Raw genomic sequence first — 17,688 nt, forward strand, 5'->3', positions numbered from 1 at the left:
CACGTTATTCCAACCAGTTCCTTTCCCCTCCATCAGGCGCCCCGGCTGGCCAGGGGGAGGCAGTTTAGAGACCAGGATAACTGCATGTTTTTTGTGAGGGTACCTACCCTAGGGGACACGGGGAGAACATGCAAAACCCTATGTTTCTGTGTCAGTGGTTCTGAAAGGGTTAAAACCCCATGTTTCTGTGTCAGTGGTGCTCAACCTTGTTCATGCCAAGGACCCCCAAAAATATATGGAATTGGCCGCGGACCCCCATCTGAAAATATGTGAAAGTATATTCAAAGATTTGCGCCACATTTTCACAAATGTTTAAAAAATAGCAGATCTACAAGCTCGTAGATGAGCTTGTAGATCTGCTGTCTGTCAACAGGTATGTGAACTGCTGAAATTGTATTTCGTCTAGGGTTGGTTTTTTTAAGCAATCTTCAAAACGGCTTCATTGGTTTAGAAAAAGCAAAGGTACTATGTTTACCCATGGGTAACTGGACTAAAGGTACTATGTTTACCCATGGGTAACTGGACTAAAGATACTATGTTTACCCATGGGTAACTGGACTAAAGGTACTATGTTTACCCATGGGTAACTGGACTAAAGGTACTATGTTTACCCATGGGTAACTGGACTAAAGGTACTATGTTTACCCATGGGTAACTGGACTAAAGATACTATGTTTACCCATGGGTAACTGGACTAAAGGTACTATGTTTACCCATGGGTAACTGGACTAAAGGTACTATATTTACCCATGGGTAACTGGACTAAAGGTACTATGTTTACCCATGGGTAACTGGACTAAAGATACTATGTTTACCCATGGGTAACTGGACTAAAGGTACTATGTTTACCCATGGGTAACTGGACTAAAGGTACTATGTTTACCCAGGGTAACTGGACTAAAGGTACTATGTTTACCCATGGGTAACTGGACTAAAGGTACTATATTTACCCATGGGTAACTGGACTAAAGGTACTATGTTTACCCATGGGTAACTGGACTAAAGGTACTATGTTTACCCATGGGTAACTGGACTAAAGGTACTATGTTTACCCATGGGTAACTGGACTAAAGGTACTATATTTACCCATGGGTAACTGGACTAAAGGTACTATGTTTACCCATGGGTAACTGGACTAAAGGTACTATGTTTACCCATGGGTAACTGGACTAAGCTCAAGAACTTGTTTACAGCCGGGCCCTGCTTTAACGTGCCGGTCCGAGGATACGAACTAGTACAGCGACCTTTCCGATATCAAGACCGCTCCGCAAACCGTTTCGGCCACCGCTGCCTCTAAAACAGACTTAATGCACTGCAACGTTCAACAATCAACTTTATTGTCACATCAGTTTCAGTTTGTACCTGAGGTTAAAACAGCAGCAGGAACAGAAGTGTACACAAGGGTGCACCCTTTATGTACACTTCTGTTTCTACAGTAACAGATATGGAACATAATAGGCGTTTTGTATACAAAATAATCTGGAACGCAGGTTGAATCATCACAGCCGGTGTTCAGGCCCTGATCTGTTCAGCAGTCCAATGCAGTGATTCTCATTTACTTGAACCCGTTCTGACCTGAGATCAGATTCTAAAAATGTTCTTCTATATCCTGACAGTTGTCCATTCTGACCTGAGATCAGATTCAAAAAATGTTCTTCTAACATCCTGACAGTTGTCCATTCTGACCTGAGATCAGATTCTAAAAATGTCTTCTACATCCTGACAGTTTTCTGTCAGTCGTTCTTAGATTTTTCGTCGGCGCTACGAGCTTGTAGATCTGCTATTTTTCAATAGCTAAAGCATAACGTAATGCTAACACCAAAAAGGGGTTCCCTCCCAAAAGGGGTTATTAAACATGAGAGTGTAGAGTCTGAAAATGGCCTCTAGAGGGCACCCACAGACATGGTATTTAAAAAACTGGGAAACAGCAATAGTAAAACTTGGAAAGTTATGAATATCACTGAAGCAATAATCCTATACTGTAATTTTCTTTCTCCAAAAGTTTACAAAATGTGTCAAATAATTAAAAAAAAAATAGCCAATCTACAAGCTCACAACCTGTCCAATTTATCACTTTCTATTATAGGAAAAAATCTACAAGCTCGCAATGCTTTGCAATGTGACAGGAGGTTGTGAGCGGATAATTAGTGTTTTGTAATAATAGCCTAAATCTACATTATAAGTAACATGTATTTATTTAACTAAAGTGTTCAAATAATCGTAGTGGAGTCAAAATTGCAACATGATCCTCTGAGATGTAATCCATTACATCGTGTAATAGAGTAGAGCTTTAGACTATAGTGGAGCATTGAAAAGTGGACATATACTCTGTTAAAGTAAAACAAAGTAAATACAATTAAATGTACTTTCCGCCACTGTTCGTAGCAGTGTTGTTTTCGTCGACTAAAACTAAGACGAAAAATGTTCGTCGACTACCTTTTCCACTGAAGAAAACTAAATGGAAACTAAATTAAAACTATGCTATGGTGACTAAAACTAAGACTAAATATACTGACAATTTCGTCAACAAATAAAAACTAGACTAAAATGTTAGGAAGGGACTATAGTGGACAACATATCCAGTGTATGTCATTTTACACTTGGTTGCATGCTGAAAATAGCCGATCTACAAGCTCACAACGCGTCACGCTGCGACGCGTTGTGAGCTTGTAGATCATTAGTGAGCTTGTAGATCATCTTGTATATTTTCAGCAAGTGTAAAATAAGTCATTATGACGGCAACAAGGCCCGCAAAAATACATTTTAGTCGACTAAATCACCTGTAGATTTAGTCGACTAAAATCTTATGACATTTAGTCGACTAAAACTAGACCAACACTAATACATTCCAGGTGACTAAAATGTGACTAAAACAAAATGAAAACTATTCAGGAGACTATGACTAAAACTAAAATAGAAATGTGCTGCCAAAAAAACAACACTGTTCGTAGCAAACCCTCTGACCTCTGACCCTTCCTGCTCCCATTCCAGTGTCCGTTCCGCCCGTCGACTGAATCTGTGACGGAAAATGTTCAACTCCCTTTTTTTTTTCTCTCTGACGAAAACTAAATAAATAAAAGTATACATAATGACAATCTGGTCAACAAATGAAATAAAATGTGATAGGGAGGGAATAGTGGACGAGAGGTCACTCTGAACATAGCAGATCTATATTGTCGCAGTTAACCCATTCTGACCTGAGATCAGATTCATACGAGGTTTCCACTGGACACACAACTGGTCTGATGAACCCATTCTGACCTGAGATCAGATTCATACGAGGTTTCCACTGGACACACAACTGGTCTGATGAACCCATTCTGACCTGAGATCAGATTCATACGAGGTTTCCACTGGACACACACTGGGTCTGATTAACCCATTCTGACCTGAGATCAGATTCTAAAAATGTCAGTCGTTCTTCGATTTTTCAAAAATAGCAGACCTACAAGCTCGTATCGCGCCACTCGGTGGCGCGCTATGAGCTTGTAGATCTGCTATTTTTCAATAGCTAAAGCATAACATGATGCTAACACCAAAATGGGTGCCAGGTCAGAATGGGTTAAAAGCTCAAAACGCGTTGCACTGCGATGTGCTACATGTGTGCTACTGTGCTTGTATAGATCGGCTACATTTCCAGCATGCAACCATGAGGTGTAAAAAAATCAGTCATTTAATTACGACGCCATCGAGACAATTTACAATTTACAATTTACAATTTAGGCATTTAGCAGACGCTCTTAATCCAGAGCGACTTACATTAAGCAAGAACAAAAAAAGCATGGGAATACATCACATAAAAGCATTTATCATGAAACATGCGTAAGCTAAGAAAGTAACAGTGGAATATCTATATAATGAAACTATACATATAAACTATACACATATATATATATATATATATATATATATATATATATATATATATATATATATATATATATATATATACTACTATGCTATACATTATGTACTATGGCGTGCTATGACTATACATACAATGCACTTCTGCTGTCTACATAACATGCTATAAGTCTGTATCAAATGCTATCTAAGGGGGTGAGGCCGCCAAAATACACTTACACTGTCGACAAAATCAACCGTAGATTTTCAGATGACTAAAAGACTAAATGACATTATTATTATTATTATTCAAAAGACTGTGACTAAAATGAAATCGAAAAAACCTGTAAAAAAATCGACACTATACACGCCGCTCCCAAATGCATGTCGACAACCCAGAGATCCACTTCCCTCCCGCTATAGAACCCAAAGTGTATCTGTTACGCTCTGCCTTCTCCCAGCGGAGGGGGGAGGAACCTGATCTGTGTGTGTGTGTGTGTGTGTGTGTGTGTGTGGTTGTGTGTGTGTGTGTACACAATACAGCATCCTGGATGGGTTCCCATTCACAACGCTTAAACCACCACATGCTATTGTTCTCCATGTGACCCGTGTGTAATCTGTGTGTGTGTTCTGTGTGTGTGTGTGTGTGTGTGTTCTCCGTGTGTGTGTGTGTGTGTGTTCTCCGTGTGTGTGTGTGTGTGTGTGTGTGAACCATACGTGTCACTACTCACTATCTGACTCAGAGCTCACAGGGTGTGAAATGCCACGCAGGAGAAGTTAAATACTGTCTATAACTTTCTCTGTATACCTGGGAGATATCTGGTTGTTACAGTTAAATCCTGTCTACCTGGAGAAGCATCTCTTCGGTTGTTACAGTTAAATCCTGTCTACCTGGAGAAGCATCTCTTCGGTTGTTACAGTTAAATCCTGTCTACCTGGAAAAGCATCTGTTCTTCGGTTGTTTTTCGGAGCAGTTTTCTGGTTGGAAGAGCAGACATGAGACAACGAGGTAAGAGGAGGTGCTCGTATCATAATTATTGTCCAAGTAAGTATAAAAATGTGGGGCGAAGTAGACGTTTCTTATCCTGACTGTACTCTCCTGAACACTGCTGCTTCGTCCTTTGTTATTGCCTGTTTATGTCCTAAGCTTTAATTAGACTTTAATTACAGATGTCACTGCTGTACATATTTAAAATATGTGTGTTCTAATATGATGACAGCTTTACATAGCGAACAGGATAAGGAAAGCAAGCATGAAACAGAATGACGTCCTCGGAGCGCTTGTTATATTCCATGTAAACGACGTAGAGGCGATTATGCTATGACCTTTTTTGTTTGTTTGGTTTGTTTGGTTTTGTTTACTTTAGGCAGACATGATTATGAATGTATAAAGCATTTAGAACATAAACATAGGCAATAACTCAGGATGAATCAGAGTATAGACTTGGGCGGATATTTACCTTTTCATATTCGGTCTTTTAGGTTGTCCTACCTGTCATCACTATAATATATCTTTAACCCATTCTGACCTGAGATCAGATTCTAAAAAAAAATCTTCTACATCCTGACAGTTTTCTGAAAAAGCCTATGTTTCTATGTCAGTCGTTCTTAGCAGACCTACAAGCTCATGAGCTATGAGCTTGTAGATCTGCTATTTTTCAATAGCTAAAGCTAAAAATTAACTAAGATTATTAGGTAACCTGATCCATTTAAGTTCTCTGTGTTTAGCTGTTGTTGCGGGGTCGTAAGTATTATTGTATGCTGTGTTGTGTTGTTGTTTGGGAAACTGTCTGTGAAATCTGTGTCTAAATGTATGCAAAAAACGGATGCATCTGTTGACCCCCTTGAAAATGAGATGATTCATTGAAAGGGGGTTATTCATTTCAATTTATAGGCGGATTCACTGTTGCCCACCACTGATGAGAGCGTGTGTGTGTGTGTGTGTGTGTGTGTGTGTGTGTGTGTGTGTGTGTGTGTGCGTGCGTGCGTGCCGTACTTGTCAGGGATCGTGTGTCTCGTCGCTGTGGTCGTTACTCTCCTGGTGGCGTGGGGGATCTCTGTCGGACCGCCAAACATTCACTCCACCGCACGGAACTTCCAGAACTTTCTGGGTGAGTAGCCTACTGTATGTCTTGAGCTACGTCTTCACATCTATCCATCCATCTTCAACCGCTTATCCGTAGTCGGGTCGCGGGGGCAACAGCTCCACCAGAGAGCTCCATATTTCCCTCTCCATTAGTGACCTCCACCTGGGGGATCCTGAGACGTTCCAAGGCCTCCAACTGCGCCTTGGTCTGCCCCCGGGGGTCTCCTCCCAGTGGGACGTGATCCTTGGTCTGCCCCCGGGGGTCTCCTCCCAGTGGGACGTGATCCTTGGTCTGCCCCGGGGTCTCCTCCCAGTGGGACGTGATCCTTGGTCTGCCCCGTGGTCTCCTCCCAGTGGGACGTGGTCCTTGGTCTGCCCCGGGGTCTCCTCCCAGTGGGACGTGATCCTTGGTCTGCCCCGGGGTCTCCTACCAGTGGGACGTGACCCTCGGTCTGCCCCGGGGTCTCCTCCCAGTGGGACGTGATCCTTAGTCTGCCCCGGGGTCTCCTCCCAGTGGGACGTGATCCTTGGTCTGCCCCGGGGTCTCCTCCCAGTGGGACGTGATCCTTGGTCTGCCCCCACTATTTATCAAATTAATTCAATCTGTGTGAAACGTGTGGATGGTGCAGGTTTTTGAAGGGGAAATGTGAGAATATGGATATGAATAAGTAAACACAGTGATTCTCTGGCAAATCCATAGACATTATATTTGAACCATAGACTGTAAAAAATATGGACAAAGCGTTCTCCGGGTTTAACATGAACGTAAGGTGAAGCCAGTCAGTCCTTGAATTGTAAATCGCCATCTTTCTAGATCCGTTTTGGCCCAGCTGGCCCATTGGCTGGCCCAGACAACTCCCCCCCCCCCCCCCCCCTTCTTCTCTGTTGCTTTTTATTTTGACTCGAGTGGGAGGGGATTCCCGATCATAGACTGTTACGGTAGCCACGCCCCTCAGAACATACGCGACTTTATGGTCATTTTTTTTTATAAATGGGACCATAATTTTCCAAAAAGAATTATTATGACATTAGAAATGAGACTTTAAACTAGTGACTGGAAGCAGAAAGTATTCATGACCATGTTTATTAAGGTAATACAGTCTAGGTGAAGTTGGGCCCAAATACATGGACCTCTATGGAGATATGGGGTTTTTTGGGCCCAATGACAGACAGCGCCACAACAAGACATTATATGAACTTTCAGGAAATCCCGATTTCCTTATAGTGGCTTCACAAAATATCTGTCTGACTGCCCCCCTGATTTGAACACATATTATGGACAAACCCAGGCCTTGACATGAACACAGATTACACACATTTATCCATAGATAGAAGTGTAATGATATTGAACGGGTCGTTGCATCCCTATTATTTCTGTATCATTTGTTTTGCCTTCATCATAACAGCTTAACCCATTCAGGCCGGGAACCCCTTTTTGTGTTTTAACTTATGTTATATGCTTTAGCTATTGAAAAATAGCAGATCTACAAGCTCATAGCGCGGCACCGAGTGCCGCGCTATGAGCTTGTAGGTCTGCTATATTTGAAAAATCGTGAAAATGTGCCTGAAATCTTTGAATATATATTCTTTCAGAGTTTCAGTTTTTAACTCAAATATTTGCTTCTGGGGGTGACCCTGGAAAAACATATTTTGAAATATTGAGAACCACTGATATAGAAACATGAGTTTTTTCAGAAAAAAAAATACATTTTAAAAATACATTGTTTTTAATTTCGACGTCAGGCCTAAATGGGTTAATATGATACCACAACCTGACTATTTATTTGTACTTCTCTTCTAGGTATTCCTGACGCAACGCCACCACCAGTCATCACCAGTGAGTGTTAATTAAGTTGTTATGAATGTGTTTGAACGTGAGTTTCAGGACAGAAATGCACAAAATCACTGATGTATTTTGAAAACTGACAACGGCAGCCAGGGGCTAACCAGCTAAAGTAGTTAATGTAGCAGCATCACAATCCATCCATCCTTCAACCGCTTATCCGTAGTCGGGTCGCGGGGACAACAGCTCCACCTGAGAGCTCCAGACTTCCCTCTCCAGAGCAACATTGGTAACTTCCTCCTGGGGGGGGATCCAGAGACGTTCCCGGGGTCTCCTCCCAGTGGGATGTGCCTCAAGGACCTCCCTAGTTTAGACGCCTGAGAGGCATCCTAACCAGATGCCCCGGGGTCTCCTCCTCCCAGTGGGACGTGCCTCGAGGACCTCCTTATATGGAGACGCCCGAGAGGCCCCGAACCATCCTAAGCTCGCTCCTTTCCAGGCGAAGAAGCAGCGACTCTACCCTATCACAATTTATTTTAACCAATCCATCAATTGATGCATTGGCTATTCCAAAATGGCAGATATCTTCTCTTCAGGGCGTCCCTGGCACAAAACGTTTAACCCATTTTGTGCGGGAACCCCTTTTGGTGATAGCATTATGTTATGCTTTAGCTATTGAAAAATAGCAGATCTACAGGTCTGCTATTTTTGAAAAATAGAAGAACCACTGACAGAGAAATATAGCTTTTTCAGAAAACTGTCAGGATGTAGAAGCCATTTTTTTAATCTGATCTCAGGTCAGAATGGTTTAAAATAATATTCATTAGGATAAGTTCAGTGTATTGCGAGCCCTCATAAATGCGGCCTTTATTGTGTTGTTCTCCCAGCCCCTTCCAGCCCTCATAAATGCGGCCTGTATTGTGTTGTTCTCCCAGCCCCTTCCAGCCCTCATAAATGCGGCCTGTATTGTGTTGTTCTCCCAGCCCCTTCCAGCCCTCATAAATGTGGCCTGTATTGTGTTGTTCTCCCAGCCCCTTCCAGCCCTCATAAATGAGGCCTGTATTGTGTTGTTCTCCCAGCCCCTTCCAGCCCTCATAAATGTGGCCTGTATTGTGTTGTTCTCCCAGCCCCTTCCAGCCCTCATAAATGAGGCCTGTATTGTGTTGTTCTCCCAGCCCCTTCCAGCCCTCATAAATGCGGCCTGTATTGTGTTGTTCTCCCAGCCCCTTCCAGCCCTCATAAATGCGGCCTGTATTGTGTTGTTCTCCCAGCCCCTTCCAGCCCTCATAAATGTGGCCTGTATTGTGTTGTTCTCCCAGCCCCTTCCAGCCCTCATAAATGCGGCCTGTATTGTGTTGTTCTCCCAGCCCCTTCCAGCCCTCATAAATGCGGCCTGTATTGTGTTGTTCTCCCAGCCCCTTCCAGCCCTCATAAATGCGGCCTGTATTGTGTTGTTCTCCCAGCCCCTTCCAGCCCTCATAAATGCGGCCTGTATTGTGTTGTTCTCCCAGCCCCTTCCAGCCCTCATAAATGCGGCCTGTCGCGGCGATGTCCCGTCGACTACTTTGCGTTCCACATCAGCAGCGGAGCGGCCGACGTCGTGGGCCCCAAGATCTGCTTCGACGGGAAAACGTACGTATTTGTCATCACGCGCATGTACGTACTGTACATACAGTAACATGCAGTATGACATCATCGTACCTGGAAGTTATGCGGGAACGCCCACTGAGTGGCAAAAAACTACTTTCTGGCCTCGACAGCCCCATTCATCCAAACAGAAAAGTCCTATCTGATTGACAGCCCCATTCATCCAAACAGAAAAGTCCTGTCTGATTGACAGCCCATTCATCCAAACAGAAAAGTCCTGATCTGATTGACAGCCCCATTCATCCAAACAGAAAAGTCTTGTCTGATTGACAACCCCATTCATCCAAACAGAAAAGTCCTGTCTGATTGCATTAAACAATGTTAAACTCACCAACATTGCAGCTGTACGAAAAGCTTGAATTATCCTCTTTCTATCTGCAACGTTTTTGTTTCATAAAAATCCACCATAGAAACATTATGAGCTATACTTTCTGTCAAGAAATGTCCTGCATTTGATTATTTTTCTAAAGTGTCTGGAAGAGTTTGGAAGTGCTTGTTTTCAATAACACAACATTTTGCTGCCTCCTGCATCATGTGACATTTAGAAACAGGTGGTACGGCAGGACGGTTGAGTGATTTCCAACGAGCGCTTCCAAACTCCAACACTCCAACAGGCTGCTCAATGTTCTGCCACTCGGTCTAGATGAGGGGGGCGTGTCCTGATGGGGAAATCATGCATGTGCATACTCTCTATACTGTACGCCTCATCACCCTGAGTGTTACAGTCCACAGTATCATTGCGAATGCAGTGAGCACTAACTATGAGACCTAGCAGATCATGTCTGTCTGTCTGTCTGTGTGTCTGTCTGTCAGCTGTATCACACACAAAAAACACACACACACACACACACACACACACACACACACCTTAACTTAAAAAAACTTAACTTAAATAAAAATAAAAAATCTTTAAAAAACCCACATATGTACGAGCTGCGTTCGCTTCCCGCATCTTACTTGTGAGTAATGTGTACAATGGTGTGGTTTCTCTCGTCTCCACAGTATCATGAGTAACGTGTACAATGGTGTGGTTTCTCTCGTCTCCACAGTATCATGAGTAACGTGTACAATGGTGTGGTTTCTCTCGTCTCCACAGTATCATGAGTAACGTGTACAATGGTGTGGTTTCTCTCGTCTCCACAGTATCATGAGTAACGTGTACAATGGTGTGGTTTCTCTCGTCTCCACAGTATCATGAGTAACGTGTACAATGGTGTGGTTTCTCTCACCTCCACAGTATCATGAGTAACGTGTACAATGGTGTGGTTTCTCTCGTCTCCACAGTATCATGAGTAACGTGTACAATGGTGTGGTTTCTCTCATCTCCACAGTATCATGAGTAACGTGTACAATGGTGTGGTTTCTCTCGTCTCCACAGTATCATGAGTAACGTGTACAATGGTGTGGTTTCTCTCGTCTCCACAGTATCATGAGTAATGTGTATAATGGTGTGGTTTCTCTCGTCTCCACAGTATCATGAGTAATGTGTACAATGGTGTGGTTTCTCTCACCTCCACAGTATCATGAGTAACGTGTACAATGGTGTGGTTTCTCTCACCTCCACAGTATCATGAGTAACGTGTACAATGGTGTGGTTTCTCTCACCTCCACAGTATCATGAGTAATGTGTACAATGGTGTGGTTTCTCTCGTCTCCACAGTATCATGAGTAACGTGTACAACAATGTGGCACATGGACTGAACGTGGTGCTGATAAACGGTGAGTGGCCTGCCCTCTCCTGGAGCCCTCCGGAAATGCAGGCGTCAAGGATATCGTTGCAGAAATCTCTGCAACGATATCCTTTTTTAAATATTTTGTAAATGACCGTACTGTACTTTACGTGATACGACAGCACCGCTGTACGTGATCATACGACAGCAGTGCATGGAACATAACTCATATTTACATCTGCTCTGACACTTATTTCAGACATGCTCTAGTATGTGAAGAGTCTGCCTGTGCAATTAACTAATGATTATTTTTTTCTCCTCTGGGGAAACGCTGGAATTTGCGCGATGGCCAAATCTGGTCACATACATATTATGACTTCATATGAAAAGATCCTTCCCCCCCGTCAGCCATGTCATCACAAGCTAAAAATATACATTTGTTTGGTTATTGTTTTCCAGGTGAAAATGGAAAAGTAGAAAACATCTCCACCTTTAACATGAACACTGGAGGTAAGACGAGAACCAGCCAGAGGAGGTTGTTTTGTGTGTAATTCAGTATTTTAATAATAATTCAAAACAAAATAAACTAGCTTACTAGTGGTCTGATTCAATGCAGTGAGATGAACATTGTAACATCGTAACATTGCTTCTCATCATATTTGATCTTTTGGTGTTTTTTTCGTAAATTAACGTCCTAGTGGATCATACAACAGCGTTGCATAAAAGTACTAGTAGCAAGTAGCAAATCCACAAATCTCCAAATGTGGCGCGAAGTGATGGTTTTTCAGCTTGAGGATCTGCTGCTTTAGATGGTTTAGAATTTGAATTTTGACAAGTAACAGTTTCGGACCAGTGCGAGGTTTCTCTAATGTTTCTCATAGGGACATATGTGAGGTTTCTCTAGTGTTTCTCATATGGACATATGCAAGGTTTCTCTAATGTTTCTCATAGGGACATATGTAAGGTTTCTCTAGTGTTTCTCATATGGACATATGTGAGGTTTCTCTAGTGTTTCTCATAGGGACATATGTGAGATTTCTCTAATGCTTCTCATATGGACATATGCGAGGTTTCTCATAGGGACATATGCAAGGTTTCTTTAATGCTTCTCATATGGACGTATGCAAGGTTTCTCTAATGTTTCTCATAATGGACATATGTAAGGTTTCTCTAATGTTTCTCATAATGGACATATGTAAGGTTTCTCTAATGCTTCTCATATGGACATATGCGAGGTTTCTCTAATGCTTCTCAAAGGGACATATGCGAGGTTTCTCTAATGCTTCTCATAGGGACATATGCGAGGTTTCTCTAGTGTTTCTCATGATGTGTTTTCTCGTACGTTCTGACAGAAAAGGTTCTGGCGTTCCTCAAGGCTATTCAGAACGGAACCATCGTTCTGGTCGCATCCTTCGACGACGTGACGAGAAAGTGCGTGAGTTCCGTTCCGTCCCTCTGAAATTGGAAATACTCAAGTGAAGTACAAATAATAAGTAAAAATTGTACTTAATTAGCCTATACAGCACATAAGAAAATGTACTTAGTTACTTTACACCTTAGATAGCATTTCTGTAGACTTAGATAGCATTTGATACAGACTTATAGCATGTTATGTAGACAGCATAAGTGCATTGTATGTAGTCATAGCATGTCATAGTACATATATGTATAGCATAGTAGTATATATGTATAGTTTATATGTATATAGTTTCATTATATAGATATTCCACTGTTACTTTCTTACCTTACACATGTTTCATGATGAATGTTTTTATGTGATGTATTCCCATGCTTTTGTTCTTGCTTAATGTAAATCGCTCTGGATTAAGAGCGTCTGATAAATGCCTAAATTGTAAATCGTATAGTATTGTCGTATTTCTACATTGCAGTATTGACACTGTTTTGCATCACTGCCGCCCCCTGCAGGATGTCCGATGAGATGCGGGAGATGTTGGCGGGTCTGGGCAGCACCATGATCCGGTCCGTGAAGCACCGAGACAGCTGGGTGTTCGCCGGAGGCGCCGGGACGGGCGTGAAGAGCCCCTTCGAGAAGGTGAGTCCTGCGGTGGTGGCGCGTGTGTGCTTTAAAACTCCTTTATAGCGCCATCTAGTGGTGGCATGCTCACACTGCCCGTCTGCTCCATAGAGCAGGGATACTCAAATAGATTTACCTGTGGGCCACATTACAAAAATGGCAAGGGGCCAGGGGCCAGTAGATAAAAATTAGGACATTAATGATACTTGATAACTTCTCTCTTTCAATTGCTTTATTTTCGCAAAATGTATCAAAGTACAATGTGCATGCACACAATATGTAAATAAATAAATGTGTTACATTTTCTTGCATAAACACAAAGAGCTGTTTCCATAACTGCACAAATTATTGCACATAACATGAGTAGCTGTTATAATAACATAATAACATAACATGAGTAGCTCTTTGCCTGCCTGCCTGCCTGCCTGCCTGCCTGCCTGCCTGTCTGTCCATGAGTAGTTATTTGTCTGTCTGTCAATGAGTAGCTGTCTTACTGTCTGCCTGTCTATGAGTAGCTGTCTGCCTGCCTGTCTATGAGTAGCTGTCTGTCTGTCTGCCTGCCTGCCTGTCCAATTGTCCATGAGTAGCTGTCTGCCTGCCTGCCTGCCTAATTGTCCATGAGTAGCTGTCTGTCTGCCTGTCTATGAGTAGCTGTCTGCCTGCCTGCCTAATTGTCCATGAGTAGCTGTCTGTCTGCCTGTCTATGAGTAGCTGTCTGCCTTCCTGCCTGTCCAATTGTCCATGAGTAGCTGTCTGTCTGTCTATGAGTAGCTGTCTGCCTGCCTGCCCAATTGTCTATGAGTAGCTGTCTGTCTGTCTGTCTATGAGTAGCTGTCTGCCTTCCTGCCTGTCCAATTGTCCATGAGTAGCTGTCTGTCTGTCTATGAGTAGCTGTCTGCCTTCCTGCCTGTCCAATTGTCCATGAGTAGCTGTCTGCCTGCCTGTCCAATTCTCCATGAGTAGCTGTCTGTCTGCCTGTCTATGAGTAGCTGTCTGACTGCCTGCCTGTCCAATTCTCCATGAGTAGCTGTCTGTCTGTCTGTCTGCCTGTCTATGAGTAGCTGTCTGCCTGCCTGCCAGCCAGCAAGTTGGTTAACAGAAAATAAATTGTTATGGCTGAGTAAAATAAAATACAATAAACACAATTTGCCTGAAAATAGATTACCCAGCTATGACCTTTTTCATGAAAAAAAATTAGTAGTGATATGGCTGACTGAGTAAAATAAAACAATCTACCTGAAAATAGATAGCTATAAGTGAAGAGCAATTTCCGCAATTACCATTTCCGCAATTTCCGCAATTTCCATTTCCACCATTTCTGCAATTTCCGCAATTTCCATTTCCACCATTTCCGCAATTACAATTTCCGCAATTTCCATTTCCATTTCCAACTATTAATGGCAGCTGGGTTTCATCATTCAAATAAAATAGAATTCTGTCCGTTTAGCTATAAAATTATGTCAGGGAATAGGGATACACACACAGTATATGTCTTTCATTTGCATTGCATCTCCCCCCCCCCCCCCCCCCCCCTTATAATAATGTAATTAAAGATAACTTCATTCACATTTATTTATTTTTATTTCATTTTCCAGATTTTTTTTTCTTCTTTTTTTTAGATTTTCATTGGTGGGCCAGTCATAATGGTCCCGCGGGCCTGATGTGGCCCGCGGGCCTGAGGTTGAGTATCACTGGTATAGAGTATTAAAAGGATAGAGACTGATCTGGGGCAAAGCTCCAGATCATTATCAAAATAAATCATACCTCGGGTCGTCCGCGATCCTATCTCGTGATAGGATTGCTAACTTCCGGTTATAAGGCACGTCACTTTGAAAGCCGTGTAATGAACACAGCGGGCTGATAATACGCTTAAAGGTATATTCAGTGATTTCACTTAATTCAAATATCACTTATTTTTTTGTTTTGTTGTGATAATCCTCTCTACTATATACAGTGTGCTGACCATATAAGGAGTTCCTCCCTGTCCCCAGTTAACCCCTGGGGGGGGGGGTCAAAAAACCTTAGGTTTCGTTTTTGGCTCTCTATCCTGATTTGGATGAAAGGCTTTGGGTCCCACAGCCAAAAACGAAAGCTAAGTTTTTTTGAGTGAAATCACTGAATATACCTTTAAAGTCTTCCTTCTTGTTTTTTTCCCACCAAACCAGCGAGCCACCAGCGACCCCAAAACCAACATTTACGGAGCGTGGCCGGAGGTGGTGGAGGTGGGGGGATGCTTCCCCCGGAAGATGTGACACCAGAGACAGGAAGCTGTGACCATAGATAGATATATCCACACTTTTCCTGGGCTGTGTGTGCTCCAGTTCCTTGTCGATTTGATCCAATGAAAGCCAATATGAAACTGGTCAGATGACCAATGATATCCAATGAAATCAACAGGAACTGGAGCACACACAGCCCAGGAAAAGTGTGGATAAGAAAGCTAGATGGCTCTAGACCATGGCGTGGCGGCCATCTTACCTCGGGGCATAACATAACATTGTGTCTATGGGGCGTGTACTTTATAATAACCACTCATAACGTGTCTATGGGGCATGTACTTTATAATAACCACTCATAATATTGTGTCTATGGGGCGTGTACTTTATAATAACCACTCATAACATTGTGTCTATGGGGCGTGTACTTTTAAATAACCACTCATAACATTGTGTCTATGGGGCATGTACTTTATAATAACCACTCATAACATTGTGTCTATGGGGCGTGTACTTTATAATAACCACTCATAACATTGTGTCTATGGGGCGTGTACTTTATAATAACCACTCATAACATTGTGTCTATGGGGCATGTACTTTATAAATAACCACTCATAACATTGTGTCTATGGGGCGTGTAACCACAACTTGCTCAATTTTCAACCGATTTTCAAACGGTTTGGTTTGTTATAAACATGAGAGACGTCCGCATACTTTTTTTTAATACGACGTTCATATAGAAAAAAACTAAATTAAGCAGATAAGCGTCCTGAATCATAGCCAACGGTTGACAACGTTTGCAATAAACCAACCCGTTTGTAAATCCGTCAAGATTTGAGCGAGTTTTGACTGTTTTTGTTTGCGCTGCCGTTGAACATTCTGTACTGTAGCCCCGAATTAAGATGGCCGCCACCGGGTGACCTACGTCAGAGACTCCACTCCGCCTTGAGCCATCTAGACTTTATATATGGACACAGGAAGCTGTGACACGAGAGACAGGAAGCTCTGAGACAAGGAGACCGGAAACTGTAACAACAGGACACACTGACACAGCCTAGTGACCCCTGGGGGGCGCCGTTCAGCAACTTACTCAGGGTTATTAACATCAATCATTGTTGTATCATTTATGGAACGGGACAGTGTGGAAGTGTCCTTGAGCAAAGACACTGAACCCCTAATTGCTCCCGATGTGCAGGTTGGTACCTTGCATGGCTTCCGCCGCAATCGGTGTGTGAATGTGTGTGAATGTAATGTACAATCTATGTAAAGCGCCTTGAATAAAGGCGCTATATAAATGCACCATTTACCATTTACAGTGACAGTGTATATATATATAAATGCACCATTTGCAGTGCCAATTAAATCAAACCAAAAAAAAATACGCTACAATGAGGACGTTCTTTTCCCCCCTCTAGTTTGCACATAATATTATCAATCATGATCGGTCTTCCTGTAGCAGCCATAGCCTCTTGCTGTGTCTGTTATTCCATCGATGTTTTGTTCATCTTCATCCTGTCGAGGCAGTCCTTCTGGTCCTCTTTACTTCTGGTCCTTAAACGTCTTCAGCCTGTCCAGCCAGTCCTTCTGGTCCTCTTTACTTCTGGTCCTTAAACGTCTTCAGCCTGTCCAGCCAGTCCTTCTGGTCCTCTTTACTTCTGGTCCTTAAACGTCTTCAGCCGGTCCAGCCAGACCTTCACGGTGCTCGCCACGCGGGGCACGGGGTAGGACTGTGCCACGCACACGCCGCTCAGCGCGCCCAGCAGCACCCCCGCCACGCACGCGCCCCGCAGCCTGCTGACCACGTAGCCGGCCAGCACGCCCTTCAGGAAGGGAGACCCCCAGACGGAGCCCCCCGCCGGAATCCCCATGGAGTCCACGGCCAGCTCCTTCAACGCCTTCCAGGGATCCTCCGTGTTGTCGCCGGCCATGGTTGGTGCTTTACGTGATATTATACAGTTAGAGGCCACTGATTGGTTGGCTATACGATAAGAGTATATCGCTGTGACGTTATACAGTTAGATGCCACTGATTGGTTGGCTATACGATAAGAGTATATCGCTGTGATATTATACAGTTAGATATACGATAAGAGTATCGCTGTGATATTATACAGTTTAAGAGGCCACTGATTGGTTGGCTATACGATAAGAGTATATCGCTGTGATATTATACAGTTAGAGGCCACTGATTGGTTGGCTATACGATAAGAGTATATCGCTGTGATATTATACAGTTAGAGGCCACTGATTGGTTGGCTATACGATAAGAGTATATCGCTGTGATATTATACAGTTATAGAGGCCACTGACTGTGTCCGTTGTGGAGATGGCTGTTTTTCCACACAACATTTATTTACATGCTGAGGTTCATGATAAATATCACATAATTCATCACTAATGCCTGTA

At 43.0% G+C, this 17,688-nt stretch overlaps 1 protein-coding gene across 1 annotated transcript; it reads left to right on the top strand.

The window, feature by feature from the left end:
• Positions 1-4,678: 4,678 nt before the first annotated feature.
• On the top strand, positions 4,679-15,499 carry LOC308335536 (protein FAM3C). The gene is made up of 9 exons (XM_080792597.1): positions 4,679-4,852; positions 5,847-5,954; positions 7,731-7,766; positions 9,224-9,344; positions 11,020-11,078; positions 11,489-11,539; positions 12,382-12,460; positions 12,956-13,082; positions 15,230-15,499. Exons 1-9 carry the CDS (start codon positions 4,840-4,842, stop codon positions 15,314-15,316), a joined length of 681 nt encoding a protein of 226 aa, XP_080648723.1. The 5' UTR covers positions 4,679-4,839; the 3' UTR covers positions 15,317-15,499.
• Positions 15,500-17,688: the final 2,189 nt, after the last annotated feature.

This window comes from Protomyctophum bolini (assembly GCF_963924005.1).
Source record: "Protomyctophum bolini genome assembly, chromosome: 20".
In the NCBI taxonomy this organism is placed as follows: Eukaryota; Metazoa; Chordata; class Actinopteri; order Myctophiformes; family Myctophidae; genus Protomyctophum; species Protomyctophum bolini.

What these genes read in the sequence shown, in the direction of transcription:
- LOC308335536 (XM_080792597.1), top strand. An exon ending in CTTTAACATGAACACTGGAG is followed by an intron (nt 11,540 to 12,381) that starts GTAAGACGAGAA and finishes ACGTTCTGACAG; the next exon opens with AAAAGGTTCTGGCGTTCCTC. An exon ending in TGAAGAGCCCCTTCGAGAAG is followed by an intron (nt 13,083 to 15,229) that starts GTGAGTCCTGCG and finishes CCACCAAACCAG; the next exon opens with CGAGCCACCAGCGACCCCAA.